The sequence below is a fragment of the Peromyscus californicus genome, unplaced genomic scaffold (genome assembly GCF_007827085.1).
Source record: "Peromyscus californicus insignis strain IS unplaced genomic scaffold, ASM782708v3 Scaffold_14__1_contigs__length_90479793_seg_2, whole genome shotgun sequence".
Lineage (NCBI taxonomy): Eukaryota > Metazoa > Chordata > Mammalia > Rodentia > Cricetidae > Peromyscus > Peromyscus californicus.
This window is the reverse complement of record NW_026294436.1, coordinates 12,809,896-12,837,505: the sequence shown is the minus strand read 5'-3', so window position 1 is coordinate 12,837,505 and position 27,610 is coordinate 12,809,896. Positions and strand designations below refer to the sequence as shown.

The 27,610-nt window shown below is 42.8% G+C and overlaps 1 protein-coding gene across 8 annotated transcripts in view; it reads left to right on the top strand.

Annotated features, from left to right (window-relative positions):
* The window catches only part of Nckap5 (NCK associated protein 5), a 926,583-nt gene that overhangs the window by 821,542 nt on the left and 77,431 nt on the right, over window positions 1–27,610 (top strand). For all 8 annotated transcript variants that reach the window (XM_052736785.1, XM_052736787.1, XM_052736784.1 and 5 more), the window contains one exon: window positions 1,264–1,345. In XM_052736785.1, coding sequence (XP_052592745.1) covers window positions 1,264–1,345 — 82 coding nt within the window. The remainder of the gene's footprint in view (window positions 1–1,263; window positions 1,346–27,610) is intronic.

The window sequence follows — 27,610 nt, the reverse complement described above, 5'->3', positions numbered from 1 at the left end:
ATTGGCCTAGGGTGGCTGCCCACTGCTCCCACGAGGATCTGCCTATTTCTGCTTCCTCAGAGCTGGAATTACAAGAATGGAAAGCCCATACCACCACACATGGGCTTTTTTTCATGGGTGCATAGGGGTCAAACTCATGCCAACTTGCCTGTGTGACAAGCATCTTACTGAGTGATCCAGCTCCCCAGCCCTTTTATGATGGGTGCTGTTGATGTCTAAAGTGCCCTTCTGTTAGGTAAGAAAGCCAAGGTTTAAGTGTTCCTCCCAGTATTACCACTTAACACGCATGTACCAAGTTCAAGGCAGCTTTCCAGCCCTCAGGACCCCATCTATAAAGTACCAAGACTTCGTGGCATTCTCTCTGACGTTCCTTTTGAGGCTTTGCCATCCAGAGCTGGAGTAGTCCAGCTTAAAGGGGGAAATTTGTTGGTTTGTTTGTTTGTTTGTTTTTTGAGACAGGGTCACCTGTAGCTCAGGCTGGGCTCAAATTACTTATGTAGCCGAGGATGACCTTGACCTTTTATTGTACTGCCTTCGCCTGGTGAGGGCTAGGATTTTAGGAGTGTTCCATTATGCCTGGTTTGTGTGGAGCTAGGGTTGAATCCAGGACTTGCCTAACAAGTCCTCTACCAACTGAGCACGATCCCCAGATAGGAGGAAATGGTTTTAATATGAGACTTAGAAATGTTTCTTGGTGATGTAGTTCATGGAGTACATATCATCATCTCCTCATTCATTCCATTATGGAAACAGTGAAAAAAAAGACACTTTCTTAGAGAGTTATATTCTAGGAAAGGGTCATGAGACCTAAATATGATTCATGTATAGTCCCTTATTCTTATTAAAATAACTTATGGCAAAAGGCTGTGACTCTGGAGGAGTTATAGCTCCTTAGACTTTAATGTTTCCTAATACCTTGGTGTGAATGACTCCATTATAAAGTTTTAAAACCAAAGCAGTTAATCTTGAAATCATGCCTAGAACCAGGCACCCTGTTGGTCCTGTCGTTCAAAGTTGGGTTTGTAATTCTGGAAATGGGCTCTCTTAATTAAAACCTGGAATGAAGCCGGACAATGAAGGCAAAGCAGAATAAAGTACACACACACACACACACACACACACACACACACGTTCCTATTCCCACACAGGTGTGTACCTCCAGTTACAGTGATGCACTTATTCCAGAGCATGCCATTACTGTGAGGATTGCGAAAGATCTTCGTAGAATAGTGAATAAGAACTTCTACTCTCTTCTTGCTGCAGGGGGCAGAAGTCAACGAAGAAGATGAACAAGAAGATGAAGAAGATAGAGTTGCTGACTCTGCACTTCAGAGCCACGAGATAGGTAAGCCCCGAGTGTCCCTGGATTGGCTCTCACTTGGATGCATTCTCTTGGTGCATTGCTAGAGGCCTTATCTCAAGCCTCCCTCTATCGCAGTGGTTTTCAACCTTTGGGGGTTGAACGACCCTTTCACAGAGGTCATCTAAGACTATCAGAAAACACAGATGTTTACATTATGATTCTTAACAGTAGCAAAATTCTGATTATGAAGTAATCACAAAGATAATTTTATGGTTGGGAGTCACCCCAACATGAGGAACTGTATTAAAGGGTCACAGCGTTAAGAAGACTGAGAACCAGTGCTCTAGAGGGTAAGAAGTGGTACATTTTCCTCAGAAAGGTTAGATGTCATATTAGTTACTTTTCCCATTGCTGGGACAAAATACCTAACAAAGCAGCTTCAGGGATGAGGGCTTTGTTTGGGGTCACAGTTCAAGGGTACAGTCCATCATGGCGGGGAAAACACGGATGCAGGAACATAAGACAGCTGCTCATAACACATCCACACTCAGGAAGCAGAGAGATGGACAGAGATGGACGCTAGTGCTCAGCTTACTTTCTCCATTTTATTCAGTCTAGAACCCCACCCTAGGATGGTGCTGCCCCCTTTTAAGTCAGGTCTTCTCACCTCAACTAACCTAATGTAGATAATCTCTCATACAGACATTAGCCTGATCTTTATGATCCCTCCTGGGCATGCCCAGAAGCTTGTCTCTTTGGTGACCTGAGATCCCATCAAGTTGACAATATTAACCGTCACACATGCTATCATAAAACAAGTAGATTGAGCCTGGGCCTGGGGCTAGCTCAATTGATGGAGTCCTTGCTCGGCGTTCACAAGGTCTGTGGTTTGATTCCCATTACCACAAAAGAAAAGAAAAGCAAAAACAGTGAAGCTCGAGGTCTTGGTTCCACAGCTGCGAGGAAAGCATGGGTGTTTGTAACGCAGTACAGTGTGGACAGATGAGGAGACTGTGCTTCTGTTGTACAAAGGGAAGTGCCGCTGGGAAGGAGTGACTTTTTTTCTAAGGAGAGAATCAACTTTCAGAATAGTCCTTTCTAGAATGATCTCAAGAAGCAACTACTACAGGTGTCTAGTGATGAAAAATATAGGGTAGTTGCTTTCTGAAAAGGAACGTGTTTAAAAATTTGGAGGTTTCCCATGTAGAACTGTCTTAGTTTCTTGCCTGCTGCCATGATAAAATATTCTGACAGAAGTGACTTCGGAGGTTGCTTATAGGCTCCCAATTCGGAGGCGCGGTCCACCATTGTGCGGGAATCGGAGCAGCAGGACCTGGAAGTAGCTGGTCACATTACATCCAAAGATGAGAGTGATGAATCCATGCATGTTCCCCATCTCCATTTGTCCATTTGTACAGTCTAGGATCTTCTGCCCGTGGAATGGTCCAGCCCACAATTAAGATGGGTCTTTCCACATCAATGAAAGTAATCAATATACTCCCCCCCAGGAATAACCATAGACAATCTTCCCAGGTAATCTTACATTTTGTCAAGTTGAAAGTTAACACTAACCATTGCAAGAACCAAATAAAATAAGTAAATTTCACTTGTCAAAACCTTCAATGCAGTTTTCTCAACATTTCTGTTGACACACCTAAATATAGATAGACCTGAATTAACTTCAACTTGTTAGGTGGCTCTTCTTTAATAAAGAAAAAAATTATAATTATTCAGAAAACCTGATTGTACTGTCAGAGGTAAAATGAATCCACAAGGACACAACAGTTGGCTTCCTGCTCCAAACTCCCTGCAAGCTCTACAACCCTAAAACCTGCCCAGTTGTGTGTCTTAAAGTTGTACATGACGCCAGACATGAAAAACACGTGTTCCCAGTGAAGTGGGATTCATGTGCCTTATTTCAGCATCTGGGAGGAGACCGTGATGGAAGACATTTCTGTGACTTTCATCTTTGTGAGGAGACTGAAGAAGCAACTGGTTTTCAAAACCCCAGACCACCTTGGACATTTGTGGCATTCAGTGTTCTTCAAGGAGATAGGAGTAGCTGTGAACATGGGTGAGCTGGCTAGTCACCTCAGCATAGCATGATGGGATGGATAGTCCCCGATCACATGTAGGTGTAGCAGACAGTACCAACATCTCAGTTTCTCTTGTTACTGAGATAAAACACCCTGACAGAAGCCACTTAAGGGACAAAAGGTTTATTGTGGCTCATGGTTTGAGGAGCCTGTTCATCATGCTGGTGAAGACACAGCAGCAGGAGCTTGAGGCAGCAGGCCCTATTGCATTCACCATCAAATGTAGAAGAACAGTGAGTGTATGCATGCCAGTGTTCAGCACCTCAGCTCCTTTCTCCAGTTCTTACAGCTCCAGATCTCCTACCTAAAGGATAGCCCCATCCGCAACTAAGGGTCTTCCTCCATCATCATAATCAAATAATCCTCCGTGAGCATGCTCAGAGGCTTGGGCTTCCAGGTGACTCTAGATTCTGTCAAGTTGAAAATTAACACTAGCCATCACAACTGAGGCATGACTTAGGTGGCCAGTGGCCAAGAGTCTTTGTGTCCATTGCTTTCCCTGGAATGCCCTTAGGAGCCAACTCCAAACACTGCCGGCTCTGAATGCCCTATTTTTCCAGCATCCCCAGCCATCTTCAGCGAACTATAATTTACAGTGTGTCTCAGAGTGTTGTTGTACCCATTCAGCTTAATGAGACCCGCACACAATTATTATTCTTTTCATTGGTAATTAGGAATACAAAAGTCTTCACAAACAGCTGAATGAGTGTAGTCTGAATCAGATTATTATTCCAAGACATCCTTTTATTATGGTTGTCAGTGTGAATGGATTTAATTGGTACCAGTTCAGCATAGTTAGCTAATATGCAAGTTAAATATGGTTTAACAGCCTTCAAACATGATAGTCTATAAAGCCTTGCTGAATCTCCTTTTTTTTCCCATAATGAAGTTCTTGTGCCTGTGAAAACAAATATCCATAACAGACCAAAGATAGAGTTCTGTGACAGAGCACGTGCCAAATGGGCTCAGAGCTCTAGATGCAATCCCCATCATTTCGAAATGTAAATTAAGTTAAGGAGGACTGGGAGTGTAGTTCAGTTGGGAAGAGTGTGTGCCTGCTAGACACAAAGCGTTGTAATCCATCTCTAGCATCCCATAAGCCAAGCATGGTGCTGTACTCAAGGTTATCCTTTGCTACATAGTGAGTTCAAGGCAAGCCTGAGTTATGTAAGACCGAGTCTAAAAACAAAACAATAACAACAACAACTTTAAAAAGTAAAAAACAGGAGAAAGAGGGAGCAGTAACAACACAAACACGCATGGGTATACACCCCCATAGAATGTCAGAGGCTGGCGTTTGCTGGAGAACTACAGTAGTGTAAGTGTTGTTAGGAGACTTCCAGTTCCTTTTAGATTGCCACCATTTTGTACGTGGGCATCTTTGACTGTATTAGAACAACATAAAATTCAATCCCTCTGTCTCACTAGCCAGCCTTGCAGTGCTCTGTGACTTCAGATTCTGGACCAATATGCCCTCTCTCTGCTCTCTGCTGGATGATGATGCTTCAGACCACTGATGTGAGTCACCTGACCATGCTTCTGATGAGTTGTCTGTGTCATAGGATCACCGTAGATCCTGCTTCACAGTCATAGCAGCTCTGTAAATAAAATGCGGTGGCCACAAGGAGACAGCAGCGGCAGCAGCAAATCCTGATCTAATCCCTCAAATAATAAAGTCATCCATTAGAGAATTCAGAGTCTGAAACAGGAAGAGAGGCATGTGACACTTCAATGGTATCATCAAAAGCCCTCTTGAATTTTATCTCTCTGTGCTGTCAACAATACCATGTAGGTTTCCTGTTTTCAGACCCCTTGCCTTGGGTTGCAAACTGAGTCCTGCCACTCTAGGCATGTCCATTGAGACAGAAAGTATGGGGAAGGGTAAAACCTTCCAGGTTCTCAGTGGGCTCTGTCTCAGACAATGTCACTGGGAAATGGATCATACAGCTAACCTTAGCTGCAAAGGGTGCTGGGAAAGTGCACGCATCCCTCTCCAGCTTCTGTTGTATGAAGTGGCAGAGAGAAAAAGATTGATGCCAATTCTGAGGTAGCTATCAGCAGGAACATTTTAAAGGTTCTCCCCATCTGGGACTGGATGAGAGTCACTAATATTTACTACTTTATCTTTATCCCATCATAGTGACTGAGAATATTTATTTTCCACCCTGATGCTCCTAAGCACAGTATTATCATATATTTTGCAATATTTTATAACCATAATATAATATTTTCAGTAACAGTACCTGAACAAATCTAAGTATATGTCTCTTCAAAAAAAATATCAACTAATACCTTTTCAACAGAGACCAACCAAGGAAGTTATGGTCTGAAGTTTGTGTGTCTGTGGCTTGGGGTGATTGTGTTATTTTAATCAGCGTGCCATGGGTTAATTATAAAACAAAGTATTAAGTAAACTGGATCCAGTTTGAAATGCAAGATTTACAAATTAAGGGGCTGGAGCAATAGCCCAGTGGTTAAGAGCACATACTGCTCTCACAGAGGACCTGAGTTCAATTCCCAGCACCCACACTGGGCAATTCAGAACCACCTGTAATTCTAGCTGCTGGGGATCTGACTCTTTCTTGCTTTCTTAGGAACTGCACTTCCATGAGCATACGCTCACATAGACATACATACATGTGCATAAGTAAAAGTGACACTTTATGTTACAAACTTGTAAACCAAGTAAAATGATGGCACTGGATTTTTTTAAAAAACATAATCCTCATAAATGTCAGATTTCTGGGTTAATGAGCAGCAAGAAAATGGCTAGCCTAATTTACTAGAGGCACTAGCACAGATGATTGTCTTTCCTGCCTTTTAACTACAACAGACTTATCCTATCCATTATCCTAATTGTCTCCTAGCGTTAAGCGCTTTCAAAGAATTGAAATTCTGTTGTCTTATATTGAAATTATCAGCCAGTGGGGATAGATAGTTCCACTGATAAAGTTCCTTTGCAAGCATGAGGACCTGGGTTTGATCTCCAGAACCCATGTCAAAAAGCTGGGTGTGGTGGTCCATGCTCCTAATCTCAGCAGTGGAACAGTGGAGAGACTTGTAGATCTCCAGGCTCACTACCAGCCAGCCAGGCCTCCTTGGTGACTTCCAGTCCAGGGAGAGGCCCTGTCTCAAAATTCAAGGTGGGTGCTAGCTGGGAAACAAGAATGAAAGTTGAACTCTGGCCTTCATACATATGTCCACACATGAGCATGTGCACCCACACATGAACACACACGAACCGACATGAACACACACAGGTACACAAGCACACACAAAGAGAGAAAATATCAGCCAATGAAGAACTTCAAGAATAATTCCCACGGTTGCAAGGTAGCTCAGTGGGTGGCACTTGTCACCAGACCTGGTGGCCCAGGTTCAGTATCTGGGTCCACAATGGAAGGAGAAAGCAGAGTCCCACAGGCTGTCCTTTGACTTCCACACATGTGCTGGGGCATGCCTGTACATATACATATGCATGCAGAGAAAGAAAGAAACACACAGAGAGAGAGAGAGAGAGAGAGAGAGAGAGAGAGAGAGAGAGAGAGAGAGAGAGAGAGAAGAAGGGAGAAAGAAAGAAAGAAAGAAAGAAAGAAAGAAAGAAAGAAAGAAAGAAAGAAAGAAAGAAAGAAAGAAAGAAAGAAAAGTCATAACTAACTAAAAGTAATAAAAGTGTTAGAAAATTCCCCAGGTAGAAACAGGGGATTCAGAAATTCTTAAGAGAGAGGTCTGTGAGGATGTTGAGGAAGAAGTTATACAGACTCTAGCGGAACCCATCAAAACATAAGACCTAGAAAGAACAGCTGTCTAATAACCCTGTTAGTAAACACCTCAGTGGCTGAAGGTTGAATGAGCCCCATCTGATCTTTCCAACTGCCTAGGTGTGTTTCTAGTCTCTTCTGTAGAGGCTTGCCAATACCAGAGCACGGCAAGACAGAGGACATGATCCCACTCTAACCATCCAGCTTTCCGTGGACAGGTATACCACAGTGCCTTGAAGCTTGCACTCCTGTTTTATTAAATTTGCTATTTGACAGTTTCACACATGTATATAAGACCTTCTGGTTACTCTCACCCTCCATACTTTCTCTTCTCTCCTTCACACCCCTGCCAACCCTCTCCTCCCTTCATGGCTTTTTGTTCGGTTTTCTGACCAGCTGATTCAGACCAGGCTTTCTGTGTAACCGTAGGTTAGGAACTAGCCATTATGGCTGATGAGCTGTCTATTGGGTATCCAATTGAAGACAATGATTGTCCTTCCCCCGGTATCCATGAATGTCCAGTAGTTCAGCTGGGAGGAGAAGAGCTCCATAAGCCCCTCCCTGAACCATGACTGCCTTGTGCAGGCCCAGTGCGGGCGGCCGCAGCTGCTGTGAGATTGGGTTAGTAACGGCTGTGTCACACCCAGAAGACAGCATTTCACAGACTTTCTCCCCATTTTCTGGTTCTTATGTTCTTTCTGTTCCCTCTTCCATCATGTTCCCTGAGCCTTAGAGGGATGGTATAAATATCCTGTTCGGAGAGTTCTCCTTGCTATCCCAAGAACTAATATTGCCCCAAAGGGATTCTTCTAGCCCAGTGTGTTACCTCCTCTTCCCTCCTTCCCCAGCCTGGGCTGACTTACAGAATGGGCAGTGATCAGAAGTCCCGTGGAGTGCCTTACCTCCATAAACCTGTGCATTTCCATTTTCCCAGGGGGTCTCACCCTCCTGTCTTCTCCTAGACGTCAGCTAATATGGAAAGATAAGTCACATCACTATACAAACAGATTAATCAGTACTCTCTCATATCAGATATTTGCATTACAACGAGCACTCAAGTAAACGTTTATCCCTAGTTAAGAGGGGTTCTTGGAAACTGTAGGTCTGAGGCAATCAAAGTACTTGTGTAGGCAAATGATGGGATAAGGAAGAAGGAAACCTATATGGCCCACCTTATATAAGGAACAGAAAAAGAGGAGGTTTTTTGGTTTTTGGGTTTTTGTTGTTGTTGTTGTTGTTATTTTTTTTTTAATAAACTTACTTCTGCCATAAAGCTTAAATGGGAGACCCAGTTATGTTGAGCCACATACAGTGAACGTGAACCGGCTGGGACAGGGTCCGTTTTACCTCTCTAGGACAGGACTGCTCCTTGCTCCTTCATTGTCCTCCTCTGCCAGTGTGCAGTTCAGTGGGGGCAGAAGGGCCAGAGGAGGCATAAGATGGAGGATTGTTCCTGTGGAGGTAAGGCTACAGCAGGTTCAAATGAGGGCAAATGGGCGCAGGATCACTCACACAGCAGAGGGGGGAAGGCTTGGCTTGGTGCCAGTCTATTAGGCCTGTGCTTGTACCCTTGGCTGTAAGAGAAAAGGAAGGTCTCACAGGCTCTTCATGTGACTTTGCTTAAATTGAGAACAAGAAGCAGGAGAGTGGCACCTGCCACATAGTATCCAAACCCTGATAGAATATGCTTAACTGTAGTTGTCCGTGGCGGATCTTACCATCTGAATTTTGCCCATCACATTTCATGTTAACTCCAACACTGTATTTTTCCAACAAGTCAGGAATTATAGGATTATCTGAGAAGCCCTAATTTTCAGGGGTTTGAATAAGAGTAGAATTTCTTTGTGTGTGTGTGTGTGTGTGTGTGTGTGTGTGTGTGTGTGTGTGTGTGTGTATGAGAGAATATTTGTGTGTGTGTATGCTCACACACATGTGTTTGCATGTGTGCATGCATGTGCATGACTGTATAGGATCACATGCACATGGATGAATGTATGTGTAGAGGCCTCAGGCACTCTTGTACCTGAACACATGTACACATACAACCCTGCACACACAGCCATACATATGTCTGCCCCCTGTCCATTCCCACACACTAAATAAACTAAAAAGACTTCATGTCAAAAGCCACCAGGATTCCTAGCGATATATATATATATATTAAGTCTACAATATTTGAGAAAAGCATTAGCTCAAGACAAGAGGCAATTTCTAGACCCAATCAGGTGAGGACTTTGACAAAAGGCAGAAGAAGTAAAAATTGAGTTACTGATGCTATGTGACTGAGAAAACAGATAGAAACAGGGTGCTCTTGGCTTGAACAATAGATGTGCATCACAAAGGAAAACTGAGAATTTTCAAGAAATCCATTGTAATGCAGAGCTGACCTGGGCACCTCTAAAAATATTCTACAACACAACTTTGACAAATCAAGTTATTCCAGATACTTCTCCATGTGACTTCTTGGCTTTTGTTTGTTTGTTTGGGTTTGTGTATTTGGTTTTTGTTGTTGTTGTTCTATTTCATACTTTTTGGAGACCAAGTCTTATGTAATTCTTTGTGTAGCTGAGGAGAACCTTAAAGTCTTGATCATCCTTGCCTCTGCCTACTGAGTGATGGAACTACAGGCATGCACTACTGTACCTCGTCTAGATGGTGCTGGGGATGGAATCGAACCCAGGATTTGATGAATACTAGGCAAGCATGTACTCTATCCACTGAGCTCCATCCTCACCTACCTTATTATTTTTAATTGTCACATAATACTTCCTAGTATTGCTATGAGCACACGAGTGTGTCATTTATCTTCTATTAGTAGTTATTTAGACATTGTCGAACAAGCTGCAATGAGCTTTCTTTTTACATAGGTGAATTTAAATGTTTTAAAATTCTTTAAAAATATTTTTGGTCTTTAAAATTTCCAGACATTTTTGCTGTGTACCTCGATCAGACCCACCCACCATTATCTCCCTCCAGCTCTCCCCAGCGCTCCCCACCCCATCTCCCTCCAACTTTACATCCTCATTTTTATTGTTATTAATAATCCACTGGACAATTTTTTAATAATTCATAGACATGAACTTAGACCTTAGTGCTTCTAAACAAAAATCTTCATGTTTTGGAAATGGCTAACGCCCGAGAAAATAACTTATCAATGTCAGTCTTAATTTCTTCCATCAGCCCGAGGTAGACTGGGAGAAGCGTGGTTCAGCCATCATCTTATCTCTGGTGCAGTGTCAGCTCCACTCATTTTGTGCAGGATCAGATAAAAGGATGCTTCCTTTATCTTTGCTCTGCCACCCTGGTGCAGCTAAAAGCTTTTCAAGAAGGGGGAGGGGCAGAATGAGCTGAGAGGTTAACAGGTTATGAAGCATTGTCCCAGCCACGCCAGAAGCACTGAATCAATTTCCAATATGTTTCTCACAGAGCTAAAAAACCTATGCTCTGGAGATGTTATTGTTTGATTACAAAAGCAGGTGGAATTTGAAGAGAGACTTTCATGCCACCTTGATAAACAGTCTCTGCCTGTAACTCGATTGTGTCAACTCCCAGATGGAGGCGAATTATGCTTTCTGGTGACTCTCTGCCCATCTGCAACTTAGCATTGAGCTCTCCCTCCTCAAGAGCTCATTGGGAAGGAACTCAGACTGTGCAAGAACTTACTTGGAGTCTGTCTCAGCCACCCCACTTCCAAATGAACACATTGCATTTCCAAATATGTCAGTTCCCCTGGCTGTTAACCTGCTCCTCAGAATTTCCCCCGTGCCCGAAGCAGGCGTAGATAATTCTGATTTAAAGCAGGTATTAAGGCCAGTCCCTTTCCTATGTGATATTTGTTTTTATTTCAAGACAAAATCAACTTCCTGGGGCTGTAAAGATGGATGGTTCGATGGTTAAGAGTATGTGTGGCTCTGCAGAGAACCTGAGTTCGGTTCCTAGTACCTTTATCAGGGAGCTCACAACCACCTGTTATTCCAGCTTTGGGGGATCGGACTTCTACTTCTAGACTCTGCCGGCACCTGCACTCATGTGTACATGCGCACACGCGCGCACACGTGCGCACACACACACACACACACACACACACACACACACACACACAATTTAAAAATAATAATGAAACTTATCAGGGCTGGAAAGATGACTCATTAATAAAGTCCTTGCCATGTAAATGCCAAGGTCTGAGTTCAGATCTGCAGAAATCATGTAAAAAGCCAGGTGTGAGACCTGTAGCCCCAGTTCTGGGGTTCTGGTGAGTCCCAGGTACTTACTGGCAAGTCAGTCCATCCAAAACAGTGTCCTTCAGGCTCAGTGAGAGACAGTGTGTCAAAAAATAAGGTGGAGAGCACTAAAGGGAGACTCCTGAAGTCAACCCCTCACCCCCACGTGCACCCACGCAACTGAGCCCACCTGTACACAAACACAAGGAAACACACGCCCTATAAACACACAAAAATGAAACTTCTCAGTGCTTCTCATATACAGTGCTATCCTTTAAATTCGCATATGTACTGGTTACTTACCACTGTGATGAAATAGTTGAAATAAACGTGAGGGAAGAGGGTTTGTTTTGGCTCACAGTTTCAGGGGACACAGTCCATGGCACCTACTCAGAGCTGCAGCTGGGCAGTGTCCACAGTTGCTCACAACATGATACCAACCAAGAAGCAGAAAAGGTCAAGCCAGAACTTGATTAGCTATCACTCGCAAGGTTGAACACTTCCTCCAGCAAGGTTCCAGCCCCCTCTCCCCATATCAAAGTGGTGCCACCAGCTGAGGATCACGTGTTTAATACGTAAGCCTATGGGGGCACTTCATATTAAACCAATGCAACATATATCTATTGAGCAGGTCAAGGGGTTCCACTCATGACTTTGTTATACTTTGATAATATTCTCCTCTCCCACTACTTTTGTACCGTCTTCCCTTCCCACTGGCCCCTTTCCTCTTTCCAAATAATCTCCTTTAAACTTTCATGTATATGTAAATCTGAATGCCATGTATCTATCTGAGTCTGGTTTATTTCATTTAACATGATAGGTTCTATTATGTTCTCTTGCAAATGACATAGTTCCATCCTTCTTTATTACTGAATAAATGTGAGTGTGTATGTGTGTGTGTGTGTGTGTGTGTGTGTGTGTGTGTGTGTGTACATGAGTCACATGTTTATCCATTCATCTCAGACATATAGTTAGTTTAATATTGTGTTAGTGACTTTGCAGGTTGCTGAGACAGAATACCTGACAAAGGAAACTTAAGTAAAGAAGGGTTTAATTTGGTCTCACAGTTTGAGGGTGCAGTCCATTGTGGTGGGGTGTCACAACGGCAGAAATGTGAGGCAGCTGGTCACATGGCATCCACAGTCAGGAAGCAGAGAGATGGATGCTGATGCTCAGCTCGCTCTCTCCTTTTTATGCAGTCCTGGATCCCAGCCATGAAATGACACCACACACATTCAGAGTGGGTCCTCCTATCTTGATTAACCCAATCTAGAAGCTCCCTCACAGACAGGCCCTGATGTTTGTTTCCATGGTGGCTCTCTGTCTCATCCATGTGACATCAAGATTAACCATGACACATATTGTGGTCGTTGTGAATGATACCACAGTGAACATGACCTAGCAAAAATAAGGAGACATGTGGGAAGGAGGAAACAATGTACTGTGGTGTTGAAGCTGAAGTCATAGAGCCTAGAAGTTTGGATTTTATGTCGTGCTATAAAACATTTCATCTCTCTATCTCAGACCCACCAGCCATAAAAGGGAAGACTGTTCTAGAAAACCTCTGGGGTAACCATCTAAGCTTCAAACTATAGTGTCCAAATTTACTTCCTGATTCCCATGAAGCTGTAGGAAGACAGTACTTCAGTTGCAGATTCTGAGGACATTTTTTAAAGGTTGCAAAGACTGCATCACTGTTTCTGGACATTTTAGTCTTTTCCTGTCATGGCAGCTCTGCTCACTTGACAAGCGTTTTCACTTTTCCAAAGCATAGCTACAGGTTCTCATTCTCACAGCGGTAGTGCTTCCATTAGGAGACCCGGGTTCCAGTCAAGTTCCTTCTTGGCTGTCCACTCCATGCTGTGCCTTTGAGTAAGTCCCCAGGTCTTCTGGAACCTCTACCCCTCTCATCTCCCAAATGGAGAACATAGTAATTGTGTAAGTACTGCTCACAGCATTTTAGATGCTAGCAGAAGCCTGATAATGGGTTGTCCTTGTTATTGTTGCTGTTGCTAAGAATCATCTAATGCCTGGTATCTGTGCTTTCCATATGTCTACTTGAGGAAGGCAGTCCGTGAACAGGTGTGGTCGTCTTGCTCATATTTCACAGTATGATGGTCACAGCATTTATATAGAAGACTAGACTATCTTAAGAAAGGAAGCATTGAAAACTTCTGGCCATGACCCTCACATGTCAGGAAGAAGGCTTGAGTCTTCTTTCTGTCCTCAAGTGCCACGTTTCCCTGAAAGAGTGGATGAAATGACCAAGGCACCTGAATCCCACCCATCAGTCCCACACCACATCTTACTCAGAGCCACACCCATCTTTTGCATTTATGTTCCCCCTCCCAGCCTGTCCCTTGTCCTGCTGCTTCACCCTTTTGTCAACTTCTGGTTGGCAAGAAGGCAATCATGGAAACGCTATAGCTTCTCCACAGGTAGGAGTGAGTCACCTTCATTCTCTGGTGCTCAGACCTCAAGGCTTAGCCATAAACCAATTTCAGTTCAGTTACTAAATATTTATTAGGCTTTGACTCATCCCAGGCAATTGTGCTGAACCCTCCAGGGATATGAAAATGGAGTCTGGGTTTGATGAGCTTCTCTGATCTGATTCTGAACCAAGATCCTTATTTGCATCTTTTTTTTTCCCTTAAATTTAGTGGGAGATTGAATCGCTCAATCTCTTGCCTTAATACTGGACCACAAGGAAAGGTCAGTTTCCATGGATGGCCTGGTACTTGGAGGTTGGTTCTTACCCCTTAGGCATTACCACAAGGGCTGTATGGCCCTAAAGAGTCCTGTCATCGCAAATGATCAAGAACTTACCTTGCTTTGTAGTTCCTCAATAATGTGAACTTGTTCTTCCTCGCATCCTGGAAAAGACAAATAATTTCTTTTAAACAGATGGCATGTGGAGCCATTGTTTAAATGTCATCTCTGCCACTGTTTACTGCCCTACTTAGTAAGGGAGATATTTGCATTTTGGATTTGCTTGAGTGCTGAGTATATGATGTGAGAGAGATGGGAAGCTTATTTGAGTGTTGTTTCCTAATAACCCGCCCCCAGAGCTGGGGAGATGGTTCAGTCTAAAACATGCTTGCCACACAAGATAAGTGTCCCTGGAACCCACATAGGAAATCCAGACATGGTGACAAATGCTATCTTCCCAATACTGGGGAGGTGGAAACAAGGGCACCTTAGTCTACTTGAGGAGTTCCAGGCCAGTGAGAGACCCTGTCTCAAAAATCCAAGACTGATGGTGTATAAGGAATCATCCAAGGCTATCCTCTGGCCTCCGCATAAACACAAAAATGCATGTGCACCCGAACAGATATGAACATGTGTATGCACGCATGTGTGCACAAGCACACAGGCACACACACACACACACACACACACACACACACACACACACACACAAGAAAAAACACCTTGGCTATTACAGTTAGATGTGGTCTTGACAGATGATATAACTAAGACTTTTTTTGTTTTCTTTTTGGTGACAGCTGTGGTATGGCCCCCATAGACTTTTGTTTTGAATGCTTGGCCCAGAAGGAGTGACACTATTAAGAGGTATGGCCTTGTTGAAGGAAGTGTGTCACTGTGGGGGCGGGCTTTGAGGTCTTATATACTCAAGCTATACCCACCATAGAACACATTCTCCTTCTTCTGCCTGCAAATCAAGATGCAGAACTCTCAGCTCCTTCTCCAGCACCGTGTCTGCCTGCACATTGACATGTCCCACCATGATGATAATGATCTAAACCTTTGAAACTATAAGCCACCCCCAATTAAATGTTTTCCTTTATAAGAGTTGCCATGGTCATGGTGTCTCTTCAGAGCAATAGAAGCTTTAAGACAACTGCTAAACTATATGCACTATTTTTTCACCTTAATAAAATACCTGGATGAGTTGTTTTTAAGAGATTCCTTTTTTGTATATGTCTGTGTAGGAGTCTGTGCTTATGAATGTAGGTGCCCTTGAAGCCCAGAAGATGGGTTGCATCCCTTGGAGCTGGAGTTACAGGTGGTTGTGAGCCGTTGGACATGGGTGCTGATAACTGAACTTGGGTCCTCTGCAAAAGCAGTATATACCCTTAACTACTGAACCATCTCTCCGGTCCAGGATGGCTTTCTTTTTAAGATTTCATTTTTATGTTTAATTATGTGTACACCGAGCCATCGCTGCAGCCCCAGCAGACTGGCTTTGCTTAATTCTTCACAGTGTTTTCCAGGATTATAATGAGATTTGCAGCAGTCTAGTTTAGTTTCCCAGTAGACTCTGTGACAAGGATTCAAGGTCAAGTAAATTATCAAGAAGTGCAGGAAAGAGCAATAAAGGACATCCGGCAAGGAAGAAAAGCAACCAGGAAGAGGCATGCTGTTACACCTGCTATCCCCACAATGAGCTATTTAATTTGCACCACTCGGTACAAAATTAAACTCATGTCCTCTTGTTCAAAAGTTACTAGAGGGCCAGTGAGATGGCTCAGGAGGTAGAAGGGCTTGCTGCAAAAACCTGACAATCCGAGTTCAATTCCTGGATCCTACCATAGAAGAAAACTGACCCACTAAGTTGTCTTGTGACCTCCACACATGCCATGGCACATATACACCTATGTGCACAAAACATACTGTATATGCATGTTTAAACACACATAGTGATAAATACAAATAAAATCTTAAAGTTACTAAGAATTTTAATGGCTGGAGAGATGGTTCAGTTGGTAAAATGCTTGTCTTGCATGCATGAAGACCTGAGTGCAATCCACAGAACCCACAGAAAACAATAATGATAAAGAGGCATGCTCTTGTAATCCTAGAACTGGGGAAGCAGAGGAGGATCCCTGAGCTAACTGGCCATTCAGCCTAGCCTCCTTGGTAGAGAGACACTGTCAAAAAAAAAAAAAGATGAAAAGTGTCTGAGAAATGACAGTCAGAAGTTGTCCTCTGGCCTTTATACACACATCTGCCTCTGAACACATAGACACACAGACAGACTTGTAAGATAGTAACAGTAGCAGACAGTGTGATAACACAAATGTCATACATGTCATTGACCATGAATGTTGTATTTGGTGACAGCTTAGCCTGTGAGGAGGTCTGGAGTATAGAGCACAAGGTCTTAGCATTCTTCTTCCGAGGAGTCATCCCTACTTCCTTCCACTGTAGATACAGGGTGGCTTCTGTCAAAGAAGCCAGAGCAATGTGGTGTCTTGGAATGGGCTCAAGCAGTGGGGTCCAAGGAGAGTAGGCAGGTCACCATCAGTACCAAGTAGGCTACCAAATGCCAAGATATGGGTACACATCTACTTACACCCAAAGCAGGGTCAGATATCTCTAACAGTGAGCCACAATCTAGTGGGCACCCCTGTAAAGTCCTGCAATGGCTAATCTCAATGGCCAACTTAATGAGCTAGAGAATGACCCAAAACACAGGTGTCTGGGCTTGGCTGTGGGGGATGTCTTCATTACATTAATTGAGGTGGAAGTCCCACCCACTCTGGGTGGTGCAGTTTCTCTGGGCTGGAATCCTGAAGTGTGTGAATGGAGCAGTCACTGGTTTCTGCTTCCTGGCTGTGAATGAGATGTGACCAGCTGCTTCCTGCTCCTGCTGCCTTAATGTCACAGCCAGTTGTGACCTTGATCCATGATCCAGAATAGAACATTGCTTTTGTGAGGAAGCAGCAAGAAAAGAAACTAAGACAGGTCCCACCCAGGAAAATGCTCGCCTCTGGTCTTTTCATTGGCTGCCTGCTTCTCAGTCAGCTCTCAGGACACCTGTCAGTTCTACATGTAGAAAGTCAAACATGCGTGAGAAAAAAAGAGCAGAGAGAGGCCGTGATCTTGTGTTTCTAAATCACAGGTACATTTGTTTGCAAATGTTAGAACCGCAGAGGACTAGTTTTTTTCCCTCATGAACATCATTTGTCTCCTCAGGAAACAGACCTAGGATTAATCTCAAGCTATGTCTACAAGATCTGAGACCTCAATCTCAGAAACATTCAGAAAGCAGTTTGAATGTTATTTCATCCCTAAATCGTAGCAGTTTCTCATAGAGCTTGGGAAAGGGAGCTAGGGGATAGTTTATGGTGACGTGTTCACTGCACAGGAGACAGAACCTGAGTTGGATCCCTAGAACCATCTAAAAAGCCAGACATGGGGGTGTGCACACTAATGCCAGTGTGGGGCAGCAGAAACAGGTAGATTCTGGGGGGTCTAAGTAGTCAGCCAGCCTAGCTTACCTGCAAGTTCTAGTCCAAAGAGAGACCCAGTCTTAAAAAAAAAAAAGATGAATTATGCCTGAAGAATGACACCCAAGAGGTAGACCCCTGACCCACATGTACACTTGCATACAGATGTATAATCATATATACAAACACCCACACATATATGCTAGGGGAGAGGTAATGTTAACAAGTTGCTGTGTGATGAGTATGTCCTGGATAATGTGCTTGTGTTCTTTGAGCTGGATGATGTTCCCATCCCATTTCCTCTCTTTTATCATTTATGTGAGTTCTCAACACCAGCCTCTTAATTACGGCAATGGTTTGGTTTATTTTATGGATTTTGTGTGTCAACATGAAAAAGTCATGAGGAACCCAGATGCATATTCAGATGTTGTTCTAGGTACGTCTGTGTGTGTTGGGCATGAAGTTTACTTTTATATTGGTAAATGGGTAAAGCAGGTTACTCTCCTTAATGTATGCTTCATCCAAACAGTGGGAAACCCGAATAGAAGCTGATATTCCCATCATCCCCAAGTGAGAGAAAATTGCTCCTGCCTGCCCTGACTTCAAGCTGAACCATTGTATTATTGCTTCTGTTAGGGTCAAGGCAAAGAATTAGCTTTTCTGGGGTCTTGAGCCTTCTGGTCTTTGGTTTGAAGCTGTGCATTAGTCATCCTGGTCTCTAGCTGGCTGGCTCACCCTGCAGCTTTTAAGACTTGTCAGACTTTATAAGCATGACAGACATCTCTCTCTCTCTCTCTCTCTCTCTCTCTCTCTCTCTCTCTCTCTCTCTCTCACACACACACACACACACACACACACACACACACACACACACACATACACGGAGTACACACACACTTTGTTGGTTCTTTCTCTGGAGAATCTTGACTAACACAATTACACATAATTAGACATCAACAAGATAATTAGGATATCAGCTAGAGGAAGTTGAAACACTGTCAGCTGCCCAGGATTGTTCATCTAGGCGTAGGAAAACTGAGCTAATAGGCTGGACAGAGTTGAGGAGAGACTTCATGTGCCAGAGTTCAGCCCACATCATCACTGTGTAATCATCACCATGTGCTTGAAAAGTGGAGCAGGTGGTCCTGTGACATCCAGTTATTAAAAGCATCTTCATTTGCTATCTAATGTCCTAAGATCAACAAAATCAGACACTTTTACTTAAATAAGATCTGAACTCAAAATTCACCTTTTTGTTTTCTTTAAAAAATGTTCTTAGTGTGTATGGGAGGTGTAGACACATGCCATGGCACATGTGTGGGTCAGAGGACAACCTCGGGTGCTTGGGTCCTTGTTTTCCATATCTAAGACAGGGTGCACCAGGCCACTGGCCCCATGAGCATCTGGGGGGTCCCCTGTCTCCATCTCCCATCTCCTCATAGGAACTCAAGTGTCACAGACAGACATTAAGCATGCTCCAGGCCACTTGCCTCCATGAGCATCTACAGAGTCTCCTGTCTCTGTCTCCCTGTAGGGGCTCAAGTGTGACAGACACACACTAAACATCTGGCTTTTACATGGCTTCTGAAGGATCTGAACTCGGGTCCTTGTACTTGTACAGTGAGTACTGTACCCACTAAGCCATTTTCCTAGCCCTAAAAGCTTGTTTTGATGTGTATAAAACATGAATGTCTCATGCTGGCACCTGCTCACTTCATCCCAAGGACCTGAGTTTAGGGAGAGTCTCAGTCCTAGAAAAATCTCATGCCTGCATACAACATGATTATTCATTCTGCAGAACTTGTGAGAAAGAATTTGTGTGTTAAAGTGAGATGATGGCTTCAGCTGGCAGTAACTGCTCCCACTGGTCTCAAAGGGATTTGCGTGACATGATAGGGCACTGGCTTCTCAGAATTTTAGGCACAGATGGCATGGGTGCAGTTTAAATATTGTCTTGCTCTTGAGGAAGACTGGGCTACAAGGGAATTCAGGCTAACACCATTTCCTGGAGACTGGGAAAACAGCTGAGTCTTCCAAGTGTTTTGCCTTGCTAGCATGAGGACTGATATTCAGTCCCCAGAACCCATGTAAAATAACTGAACGTGGTAGGACACCTGTTACCCCAGTGCTGGGGAAGGAAGGCAGGAAGACCCTTGGGGCTCACTGCCAGCCAGCCTAGCTCTTTGGGGGAACTGGGGTTCCCGGCAGGGATAGACCCTGTCTGATGATACTAACAAAATGGTTTGTCCTCCATATGCACATGCACACATGTTTGCACACACATACACACACCAGTCCTCACACAAATATCATCCAATCAGTATATTATGAAGATCCCACAGTAAGTAGAGTTTCATGCTGTGTTTACCCCAGGTCATTTTCTTTGTGGGTGTTAGTTGGGTTGAATTCTATAATAAAATTGTCAGAAAGGACAGTCCACTGTAGATAGGATCAGAAATTCTCACTGTTTAACAATCCCTACATGAGAAAGCTAGGTGTCCATTTTGCTAGTGGTGCGGGAATCCTTGAATCCAGACAGCTATTCAGCATGAGCTGTGTATGAAGGGAGCCTTGTAGTAAAAGCAGACAGAACAATAGTAAACAATAAACCATGCCTATTAGTGAGTTGTTTTCATAAGGACAATAAACGCTGATGCAGGATGGCATTCTTCAGGCATTTGGTAGAGAAGCTAAGACAAAAATAGAGGGCGTGGGCTGTGAGCCTCACAGAGTTGTCTCTGTCCCCGGCACAGTGGATCAGATTTAGCTACACAAACCTTTAGAGCTCCAGCTTGCTCCCTTCCTCTGAGGCACTGAGGACCCCACAGAGGAACCCTCTTGGCCTCTGCATCCCGCTCCTTCCTTCCTCTCCCCTTACTCAGGCCTGTTTGGGGACAGAAGGGCTAGGTGCTCTAAGTGTGCGGTGACTCATCAGTTTACGGAGACTTTTCAACATTTCATTAACTTGGAGCTTTTGACTTCCTGCTTATTCCCAACGTTCAGGGATGCTGTTATCCTTTTCCTTTCTTCTTCCCAAGCAGTGCTGTTTATGGAGAGGATGTTGAGTTTGAACATTCCAGTGAAGGCTTAGCATCCCCTAGCTGCTGCTGCTTCCCATGCCCTTCCCCTACTTCCCCATCCTCCTTCTCCTCTTCCCTTCCTCCCCACTCCTCCTCCTTCTTCCCCTTCCTGTTCTCCCCCTCTAACCCCTATGGATCTTCTTTGTCTTAGTTACTTTTTCTGTTGCTGTGATAAAAATGCCCCAACAAAAAAGCAGCTCTCAAGGAGAAGACATTAATTTTGATTACAGCTCTGGGGATATAGTCATTCTTGATGGGGAAGATATGGTGGCTGAAGCAGGAAGGTGGCTGGTCACATTTCATCCACACTTAGGAAGTAGAAAGTGAACAGGAAGGTGGGGTAGGCTATGAAACCTCAAAGTCCAGCCCCATCATCTCACTAAGGCATCTAAAGTTTCCACAACCTTCCCAAACGGGACCTCCAGCCGGACACCCAGGGTTCAACCATGGGAGCCAATGCCCATTTCCCAATCAGTGAACAGCAAGGCCCTGTGTTACTCTCCCTTGCTTTTAACCTGCCTTCCTGTGGTAGCATACCCCTCCTCGTGCCCTACTGCTGTTCTCCGGTGTGAAGGAACCAGCAGTATCTCCTACACGTCTTTCCGTGTCTGCTTGTCTCCATGCAGTCCTTTCTAAAGAAGCAGTTGCACATTCTGTATTATTCAACCAGCAGTGACATCACTGTCACCCTCTTGGAAGGCCATGTTATGAAAGCAGCTGGGGATGGTATCAACACATATTCTTGATAACATCTTTCAATTTCTTATGTATTATCCTTGGATCAAAACGGTGCAGTTTCTCATCACATTTTCTGCCAAGTCTTGTTTATTTTTCCTAAACAAAGAAGAAAGCCAGAGGGTGGGAAGGGGGAGTAAAATTCAAACTTCAAGGGCAGAATCCAAGATGCTAAACTCATTCCTGAGCCTTCTGTCTTCCATATGTCAACAGTGGCATTTTAGGGACCAAGACAATGTGCTAGAAACAGAACCGAACCTGAATTTGGTATTCAGAAACGATACCTCAGTTTCTGTTAAGACCGTGGCACTTATTAGTTAAGGGAGTCTGTGCCTCCGCCTCTGTATCCTTGAGTCATGTACTTTCCCAACTTGGATGGCGACGTTGGGGAAAGTGAACTCATAATGCCTCTTCTGCCCAGTTATCTTTAAAGGAGAAAAGCAATGCTACCTCTTCAACACTCTCTTGTGTGACCTTTCCTAGGGAGATGGGACTAAATGTCTTGTTTCCCACATATAGAGTTCCAAGGATCAGCCAAAGAAACAGTCCACCATCACTCTAGCTTAATGACCTCTGAGGTTACTGAGGTCACATACAGGGATATTAGGCTTCACTCATGGCTATCATAGGGTGCGTGTGGTTCATGGACCATGAGTTGGGATGAAGTCATTCCTTTAAGTGTGTAGTACAGCAAGTTTCAATAAATGCATTCAGATATGGAACTACTTCTGAAATCATGGTGTAGACTAATATCACCCCAAAGTAAATGCTCATGTCCCTGAACAGCTAGACCTCGCCTTGGGGACATTCCAACTTGCTCCCTATCACCAGAGTGCCTCCTGTGCTTGAACTTTATGAAAACATAACCATCCTGAGAGCATCAAGTCTTCTGAATGTGGCCTCTTAGTAAGTGTGACCCACAGAACCTTCTGGACTAGCATATCATTGGTGGGATTTTTGCTTATATACTTTTTTATATTCTGCTAATTAAAATTGTGTAGATACACCACAGTTCATCTCTTGGTTTATTACTTGATAGACAGTTCAGTTGTCTCCAAGGTAGACTATGCTGCAAAAAGCCTCCCTAAACGTTTGTGCGGAAGTCTCCAGGTGATCGGATGCATCATTTAATCTTGGGTCATAATGTTATTGCCTGGTTCTATGATAGATACTTAACTTTGTATGCATGTGCCAAGATTTTCCAAAATGCGTTTATGACTTTGTATTCTCAGCCACATATGTCTCTTGTCCCACCTGTTTGCCATCATTTAGTATTTGTTCAGCTTTGCCATTTTATTCTATCTATTGTGAGGTGGGGTTTTGTTTGTTTTGAGGTGGTTTTTTATGTGTATATATGTATGTGATATGATTGTATGTGAGCATGGCATAAATGTATGTGATCTCTGCATTTGTGTGTGCAAGTGTATATGCACCTGTGTGCACAGAGACCAGAGGAGGTCATCAGATGTCCTCTCTAACTCTTCATGTTATTCCCTTGAGGCAGGGTCTCTCATTTAGCCTGGAGCTAGGTTGGCAGCCAGCATGCATCAACATCTTCCTACTTTCACCTCCTCTATACACAGTGCTGAAGAAATAGATCTATGAGCAGCCAGTGCCAGCTCATTTGCATGGCATCTGAACTCAGGTCCTCCTACTCACACAGCAAGTGCCCTTACCCACTGAGCCATCTCTCCAGCCCCGGTGGTTTTAGCCTGCCTGTGTCCTTTGATGCTGGCCATCATTCTCTGCATTTGTCACAGCTAAATCCTCTTTGTTGACATAGGTCTTCAAAATTCCAGTTACATTGTGTGTTGTTTTATGTCTTACTACTAAGCTAAGTTCTTTTTATTTGGGATTATAATCCCCCTTTAGATATATTTTTACTCCTCAGCATGTTGCTTGCCTTTTAACATTTATTTGTTTGTTTGTTTGTTTGTTTTGCCAGAAGAGAATCATGTGCACCACAGCATGTATGTAGATATCATATATCACTATTATTATATATTATATATATGCATATAAACTTCTGGGTAGAAACTTGAAAGTTTTATTAATATTGTCAAATAGCTAGATCTTTTATGCTGACTTTTAAAATTAATTTTATTATTTGTTTTACATTTATAAGATTAATTTTCATTAATTATGTGTATGCATGTGTGTCTGTTTGAGAGTATGTGCCCATTAGTGCATGTATATGGTAGGAGGTGTCAGATTCCTTAGAGCTACAGCTGGTAACCTACCTGTAGTGAGTGCTAGGAACTAAATCCAGGCCCTCTACAAAAACAGCAAACACTCTTAACTGCTGAGCCATCTTTTCATCATCCCCAATTTTTAAATGTGTTCATTTGGGGTAGGTAGGGCGTGTGTGTGTGTGTGTGTGTGTGTGTGTGTGTGTGTGTGTGTGTGTGTGTGTATGTGTGTAAACATATATACATGAAATTGTTACATAAAATAAATATATATTTAAAAATTCTTAACTTGTTTGCATTTCTATTTTTTTCTCAACTTGTGTCTCTCATGCTCTTTAGCTTTCTGCATTCTTAAAAAAATAATATTTGAACATTTTTCATCACTTCTGTTGTGTCCTGTTATATTTTTGTGTGCATTCATGTCAAAATATTTTCTAACTTTCCTTTTGAATTGCAGGACATGTAGTAGTGTTCTGTTTAATTTCGGAGAATTTGGACATTTTTCTAGGTATCATCTGTTGCTCTCTGGTTTAATTCTACAATCATTGTAAAATATATTTTGTACAATTTCAATAAATCTTTAGTTTGCTGAGGCATCTTCTAATGATGGTTATGATCTACCTCAATGAATCTTTATGTGAAAAGAATATAGATTCTGCCTCTGGTGGGCAGACTGGTAGGTAGAAGGGACTGAAAATGCTGCTTCCTGTCCTGATGGCCCGTGTCTCGTGCATGTATCCTTTTGTCCTTTTCATTTCATAGTTAGCTTTCTTCAGTGCTTCAGTGGGCTTCGCTTCATACGTTTCAGAGTTCTAGCTGTCAGTATTCACTCCATGGATAACCAGGTCTGCTTGGTGGAAAATAATATCTCTATAACTTGTCTTCATCTCTGGAAGCATTTTTTTTTTCGGGAGTTTATATGTTCTGATGGCTGCAGCTTTGTTTTATTAATTCTTGCATGTTTCTGTTATTTTAATTTGCATATATCTGTTCTCTATATACTGCATTTCTTTTATTCTTTTTTGGTTAGTTTGGGGGTTTGTTGAATCATTCATTCAATCAATCAATCAATCATTTGGTGTTTTGAAGACCAGGTTTTACCATAGTAGCTCGGGCTGACCTTAAACTCACTATATAGACCAGTCTAACCTTGAACTTCAAGTCCTGGCATGATAGGCATGCATCACTACATCCAGCTGAAAGTGGATTTTTTTATAGATAATATATAAGCCAGGTGTGGTGGCACACATACGTCCTTAATCCCAACACTTGGAGGCAAAGGCAGCTAGGTCTGTGTGAGTTCAAGGCCAGCCTGCTCTACACAGAGAGACCCTGTCTTAAAACATACAGGCAGACAACAACAAAACTAAAACTATGGATATATAAATGGGATTTGTTTTTATTTAGCCCAGTCTGAGCATCTTGGCCTGTTAATGTCTAAAACCTCACAAGAAGCTCACCGTGTCTTTCCACCTTCCCTGCTCTTTCTTCTTTGTCCTACCTGTTCCCTATTTCCCACCTGACTATGGGGCTTCCTTGGCATTTCTTATATAAACGTGCTCTGGCAATGATTATATCAGCTTTTATTTGTCTAGAAATTATTTATTTTAACATTTTTGCCCCCATCGAATATTTTATTAATGAAATCATTTTTTCCATTTTCATGTATATCTTTGTGTGGTATTTATTTTTTCGTGTGTGTGTGTGTGTGTGTGTGTGTGTGTGTGTGTGTGTAGGTCTAAGGTTGTCAAGAATTATGCTTGGTTACTCTTTTACCTTATTCATTAAGGTAGTATCTGTCAGTCAAACCAAGAGCTCACCAATTAATGGCTGGTTTTGTCAGCCAGCTTTCTCTGTGGGTCATCCATCTCCACCTTACACGGTAGGAATCACAGGCAGGCCACCACACCCACCCCATGTTTTCATGAGTTCTGGGGATGCAAACTCAGGTCCTCACACTGGTGGGACAAGTGTTTTAAACACTGAGCCAGTTCTCCAACCGGAAATTAATTTTGCAGCATTGTTGGGCTTTCTTCTGTTCTTGTCACCAGCCTAAAAACGGCAGTCCATCGTCTCCCGGCTTCCAGGTCACTAACAAGCAATCTGCTGTCTGTCTTGGTTCTTCTGGAACCAAGACCTCTTGTCAGGTGCTCTCATGATTTTTACCTCAGATCTTCAAGCAGTTTGATCACAGTGTGACTTGTGTGATTTTTCTCTGTTTCAACCTGGCTAGGATTCATTGAGTTTTTTGGATGCTGGGTTTTATGCTTATTTATTAAATTTGGTAACATCTGTGGTTATTTTTCATTTCTTTCCTCTGATTTCTTTGCTTCTATGGCTCCAGTAGAGCCTGTTTACTTACTTAGTATTGACTCCTAGGTCACTGACAGCGCTGTTTTCTGATTTTTTTCCTGCCTTTGTTTTCTGTGTTTTATTTTGGGCCACTTATCTTCAAATTCACTGATGTTTCTTTCAACTGTATCCAGTGTCTCTGTTACTAATGCCATATAGTGTATTTCTCATTTTCACATAGCTCACATCCTAATGATTTCCATGTGGTTGTCTGTATTATTTTGATCCATCTTGATTGTGTGCAACTTTTACTTTGCATCTCCTTATATTTTTATAGTGTTAACAATAACCATTTCAAGTTCTTGTGTATTAACTTCCTTATCTCTCTCATTCCTTTTTCTATTTGTTCTGGTTTAATTCTCCCTTGGCTCTGAATCCCAATCACCTGCTCTTTTGTATGCCTGGTGATTTTTAATTGGAACCCAGAGAATGTGAATTACACTTTATTGTATTTCTGTAGACTGTTGGACTTTGTTCTGGAATACACTTTGTGTATTAGCATGTAAGTTTTATTTTTTCCAAGGCTTGCATTCAAGTTTTGTTATGACAGGTCTAAAGAGCTTTTATTCTGAGTACGATTTAATTTCACTCCTGAGGCTTGACCCTTCTTCGAATTCTGTGTTCCTCATACTGAAAGGCCTCACCTCTTCAGATGGTAGAAGCATCTTATTATGTTCTTGTGTGAGCTCCGGGAAGTATGCAACCTACTGCTTCACAGTAATTGTCTCAGTGATCTGAGCTTCACCTCACGCATGTGCTGCACTCGGACAAGACTGTAGGGAAACCGCTGCTACCAGCTTTCCTCTCTAGTGCCTTGCTCTGCCAATCCTAGCTGCCAGGTCCCTTCTCCCTTAATGTCTGCATTATCTCTTCAATCCGACAAGACCTCCAGGCTCTGTATGAATTCTCTCTCAAAGTTCAGAAACCAAATCCAGGCAATTGTCTGAAGAAATTACAAGCTCACCACAGTTTGATTCGGAGATCAAGTTCTGTGCAGCCTGCTGTCCAATTTATAAAGACAATAGTATAGCTTGTGTGTGTATGTATGTTCATGTATGTGTGGGTATGTGAATGTGACAGTTGTATTCATGTATAGATGTTTATGGATATGTGTATGTATGTACATGTGTATATATGTATGTATATGTTTACTCATATGTATATCCACGTGTGTATGTATGCACATATATACTGTGTGTATGCTTGTATATATGTGTATATGTATGGGCTTGAGTATGAATATGTGTATATGCATTGTGTGTGTGTGTGTGTGTGTGTGTGTGTGTGTGTGTGTGTGTGTGTGAAATCATCAGTTAACATTTTTATTAGTTGCCAACTTAACAGGTCTAAATCTCTGCATGCCTCTTGATTTGTATGCTTCTTGCCAAATAAACTCTTTTAAATCCCTTCCCACAGCATCCCACCCCTAATTTATTTTCTTTCCTCTCTTCTCTCCTGTGCCTTATCAAAGCAGATGCTATCCAGGCAGGTGAGATGGGAAGTAGAGGCAAATGTCTATGGGATGCATCAAGCTTGATATGGAGAGCAAGAGATTTAGAGAGGCAGAATTACGCATAATAGCCATCAGTGTCCATCAGATTCAACCAGATAACTGTTCACTTCTCACTTTGTTTTGTCAAGACAACTAGAGTGGAGGGAGGGAGGGAGAAGTGGGGAGAG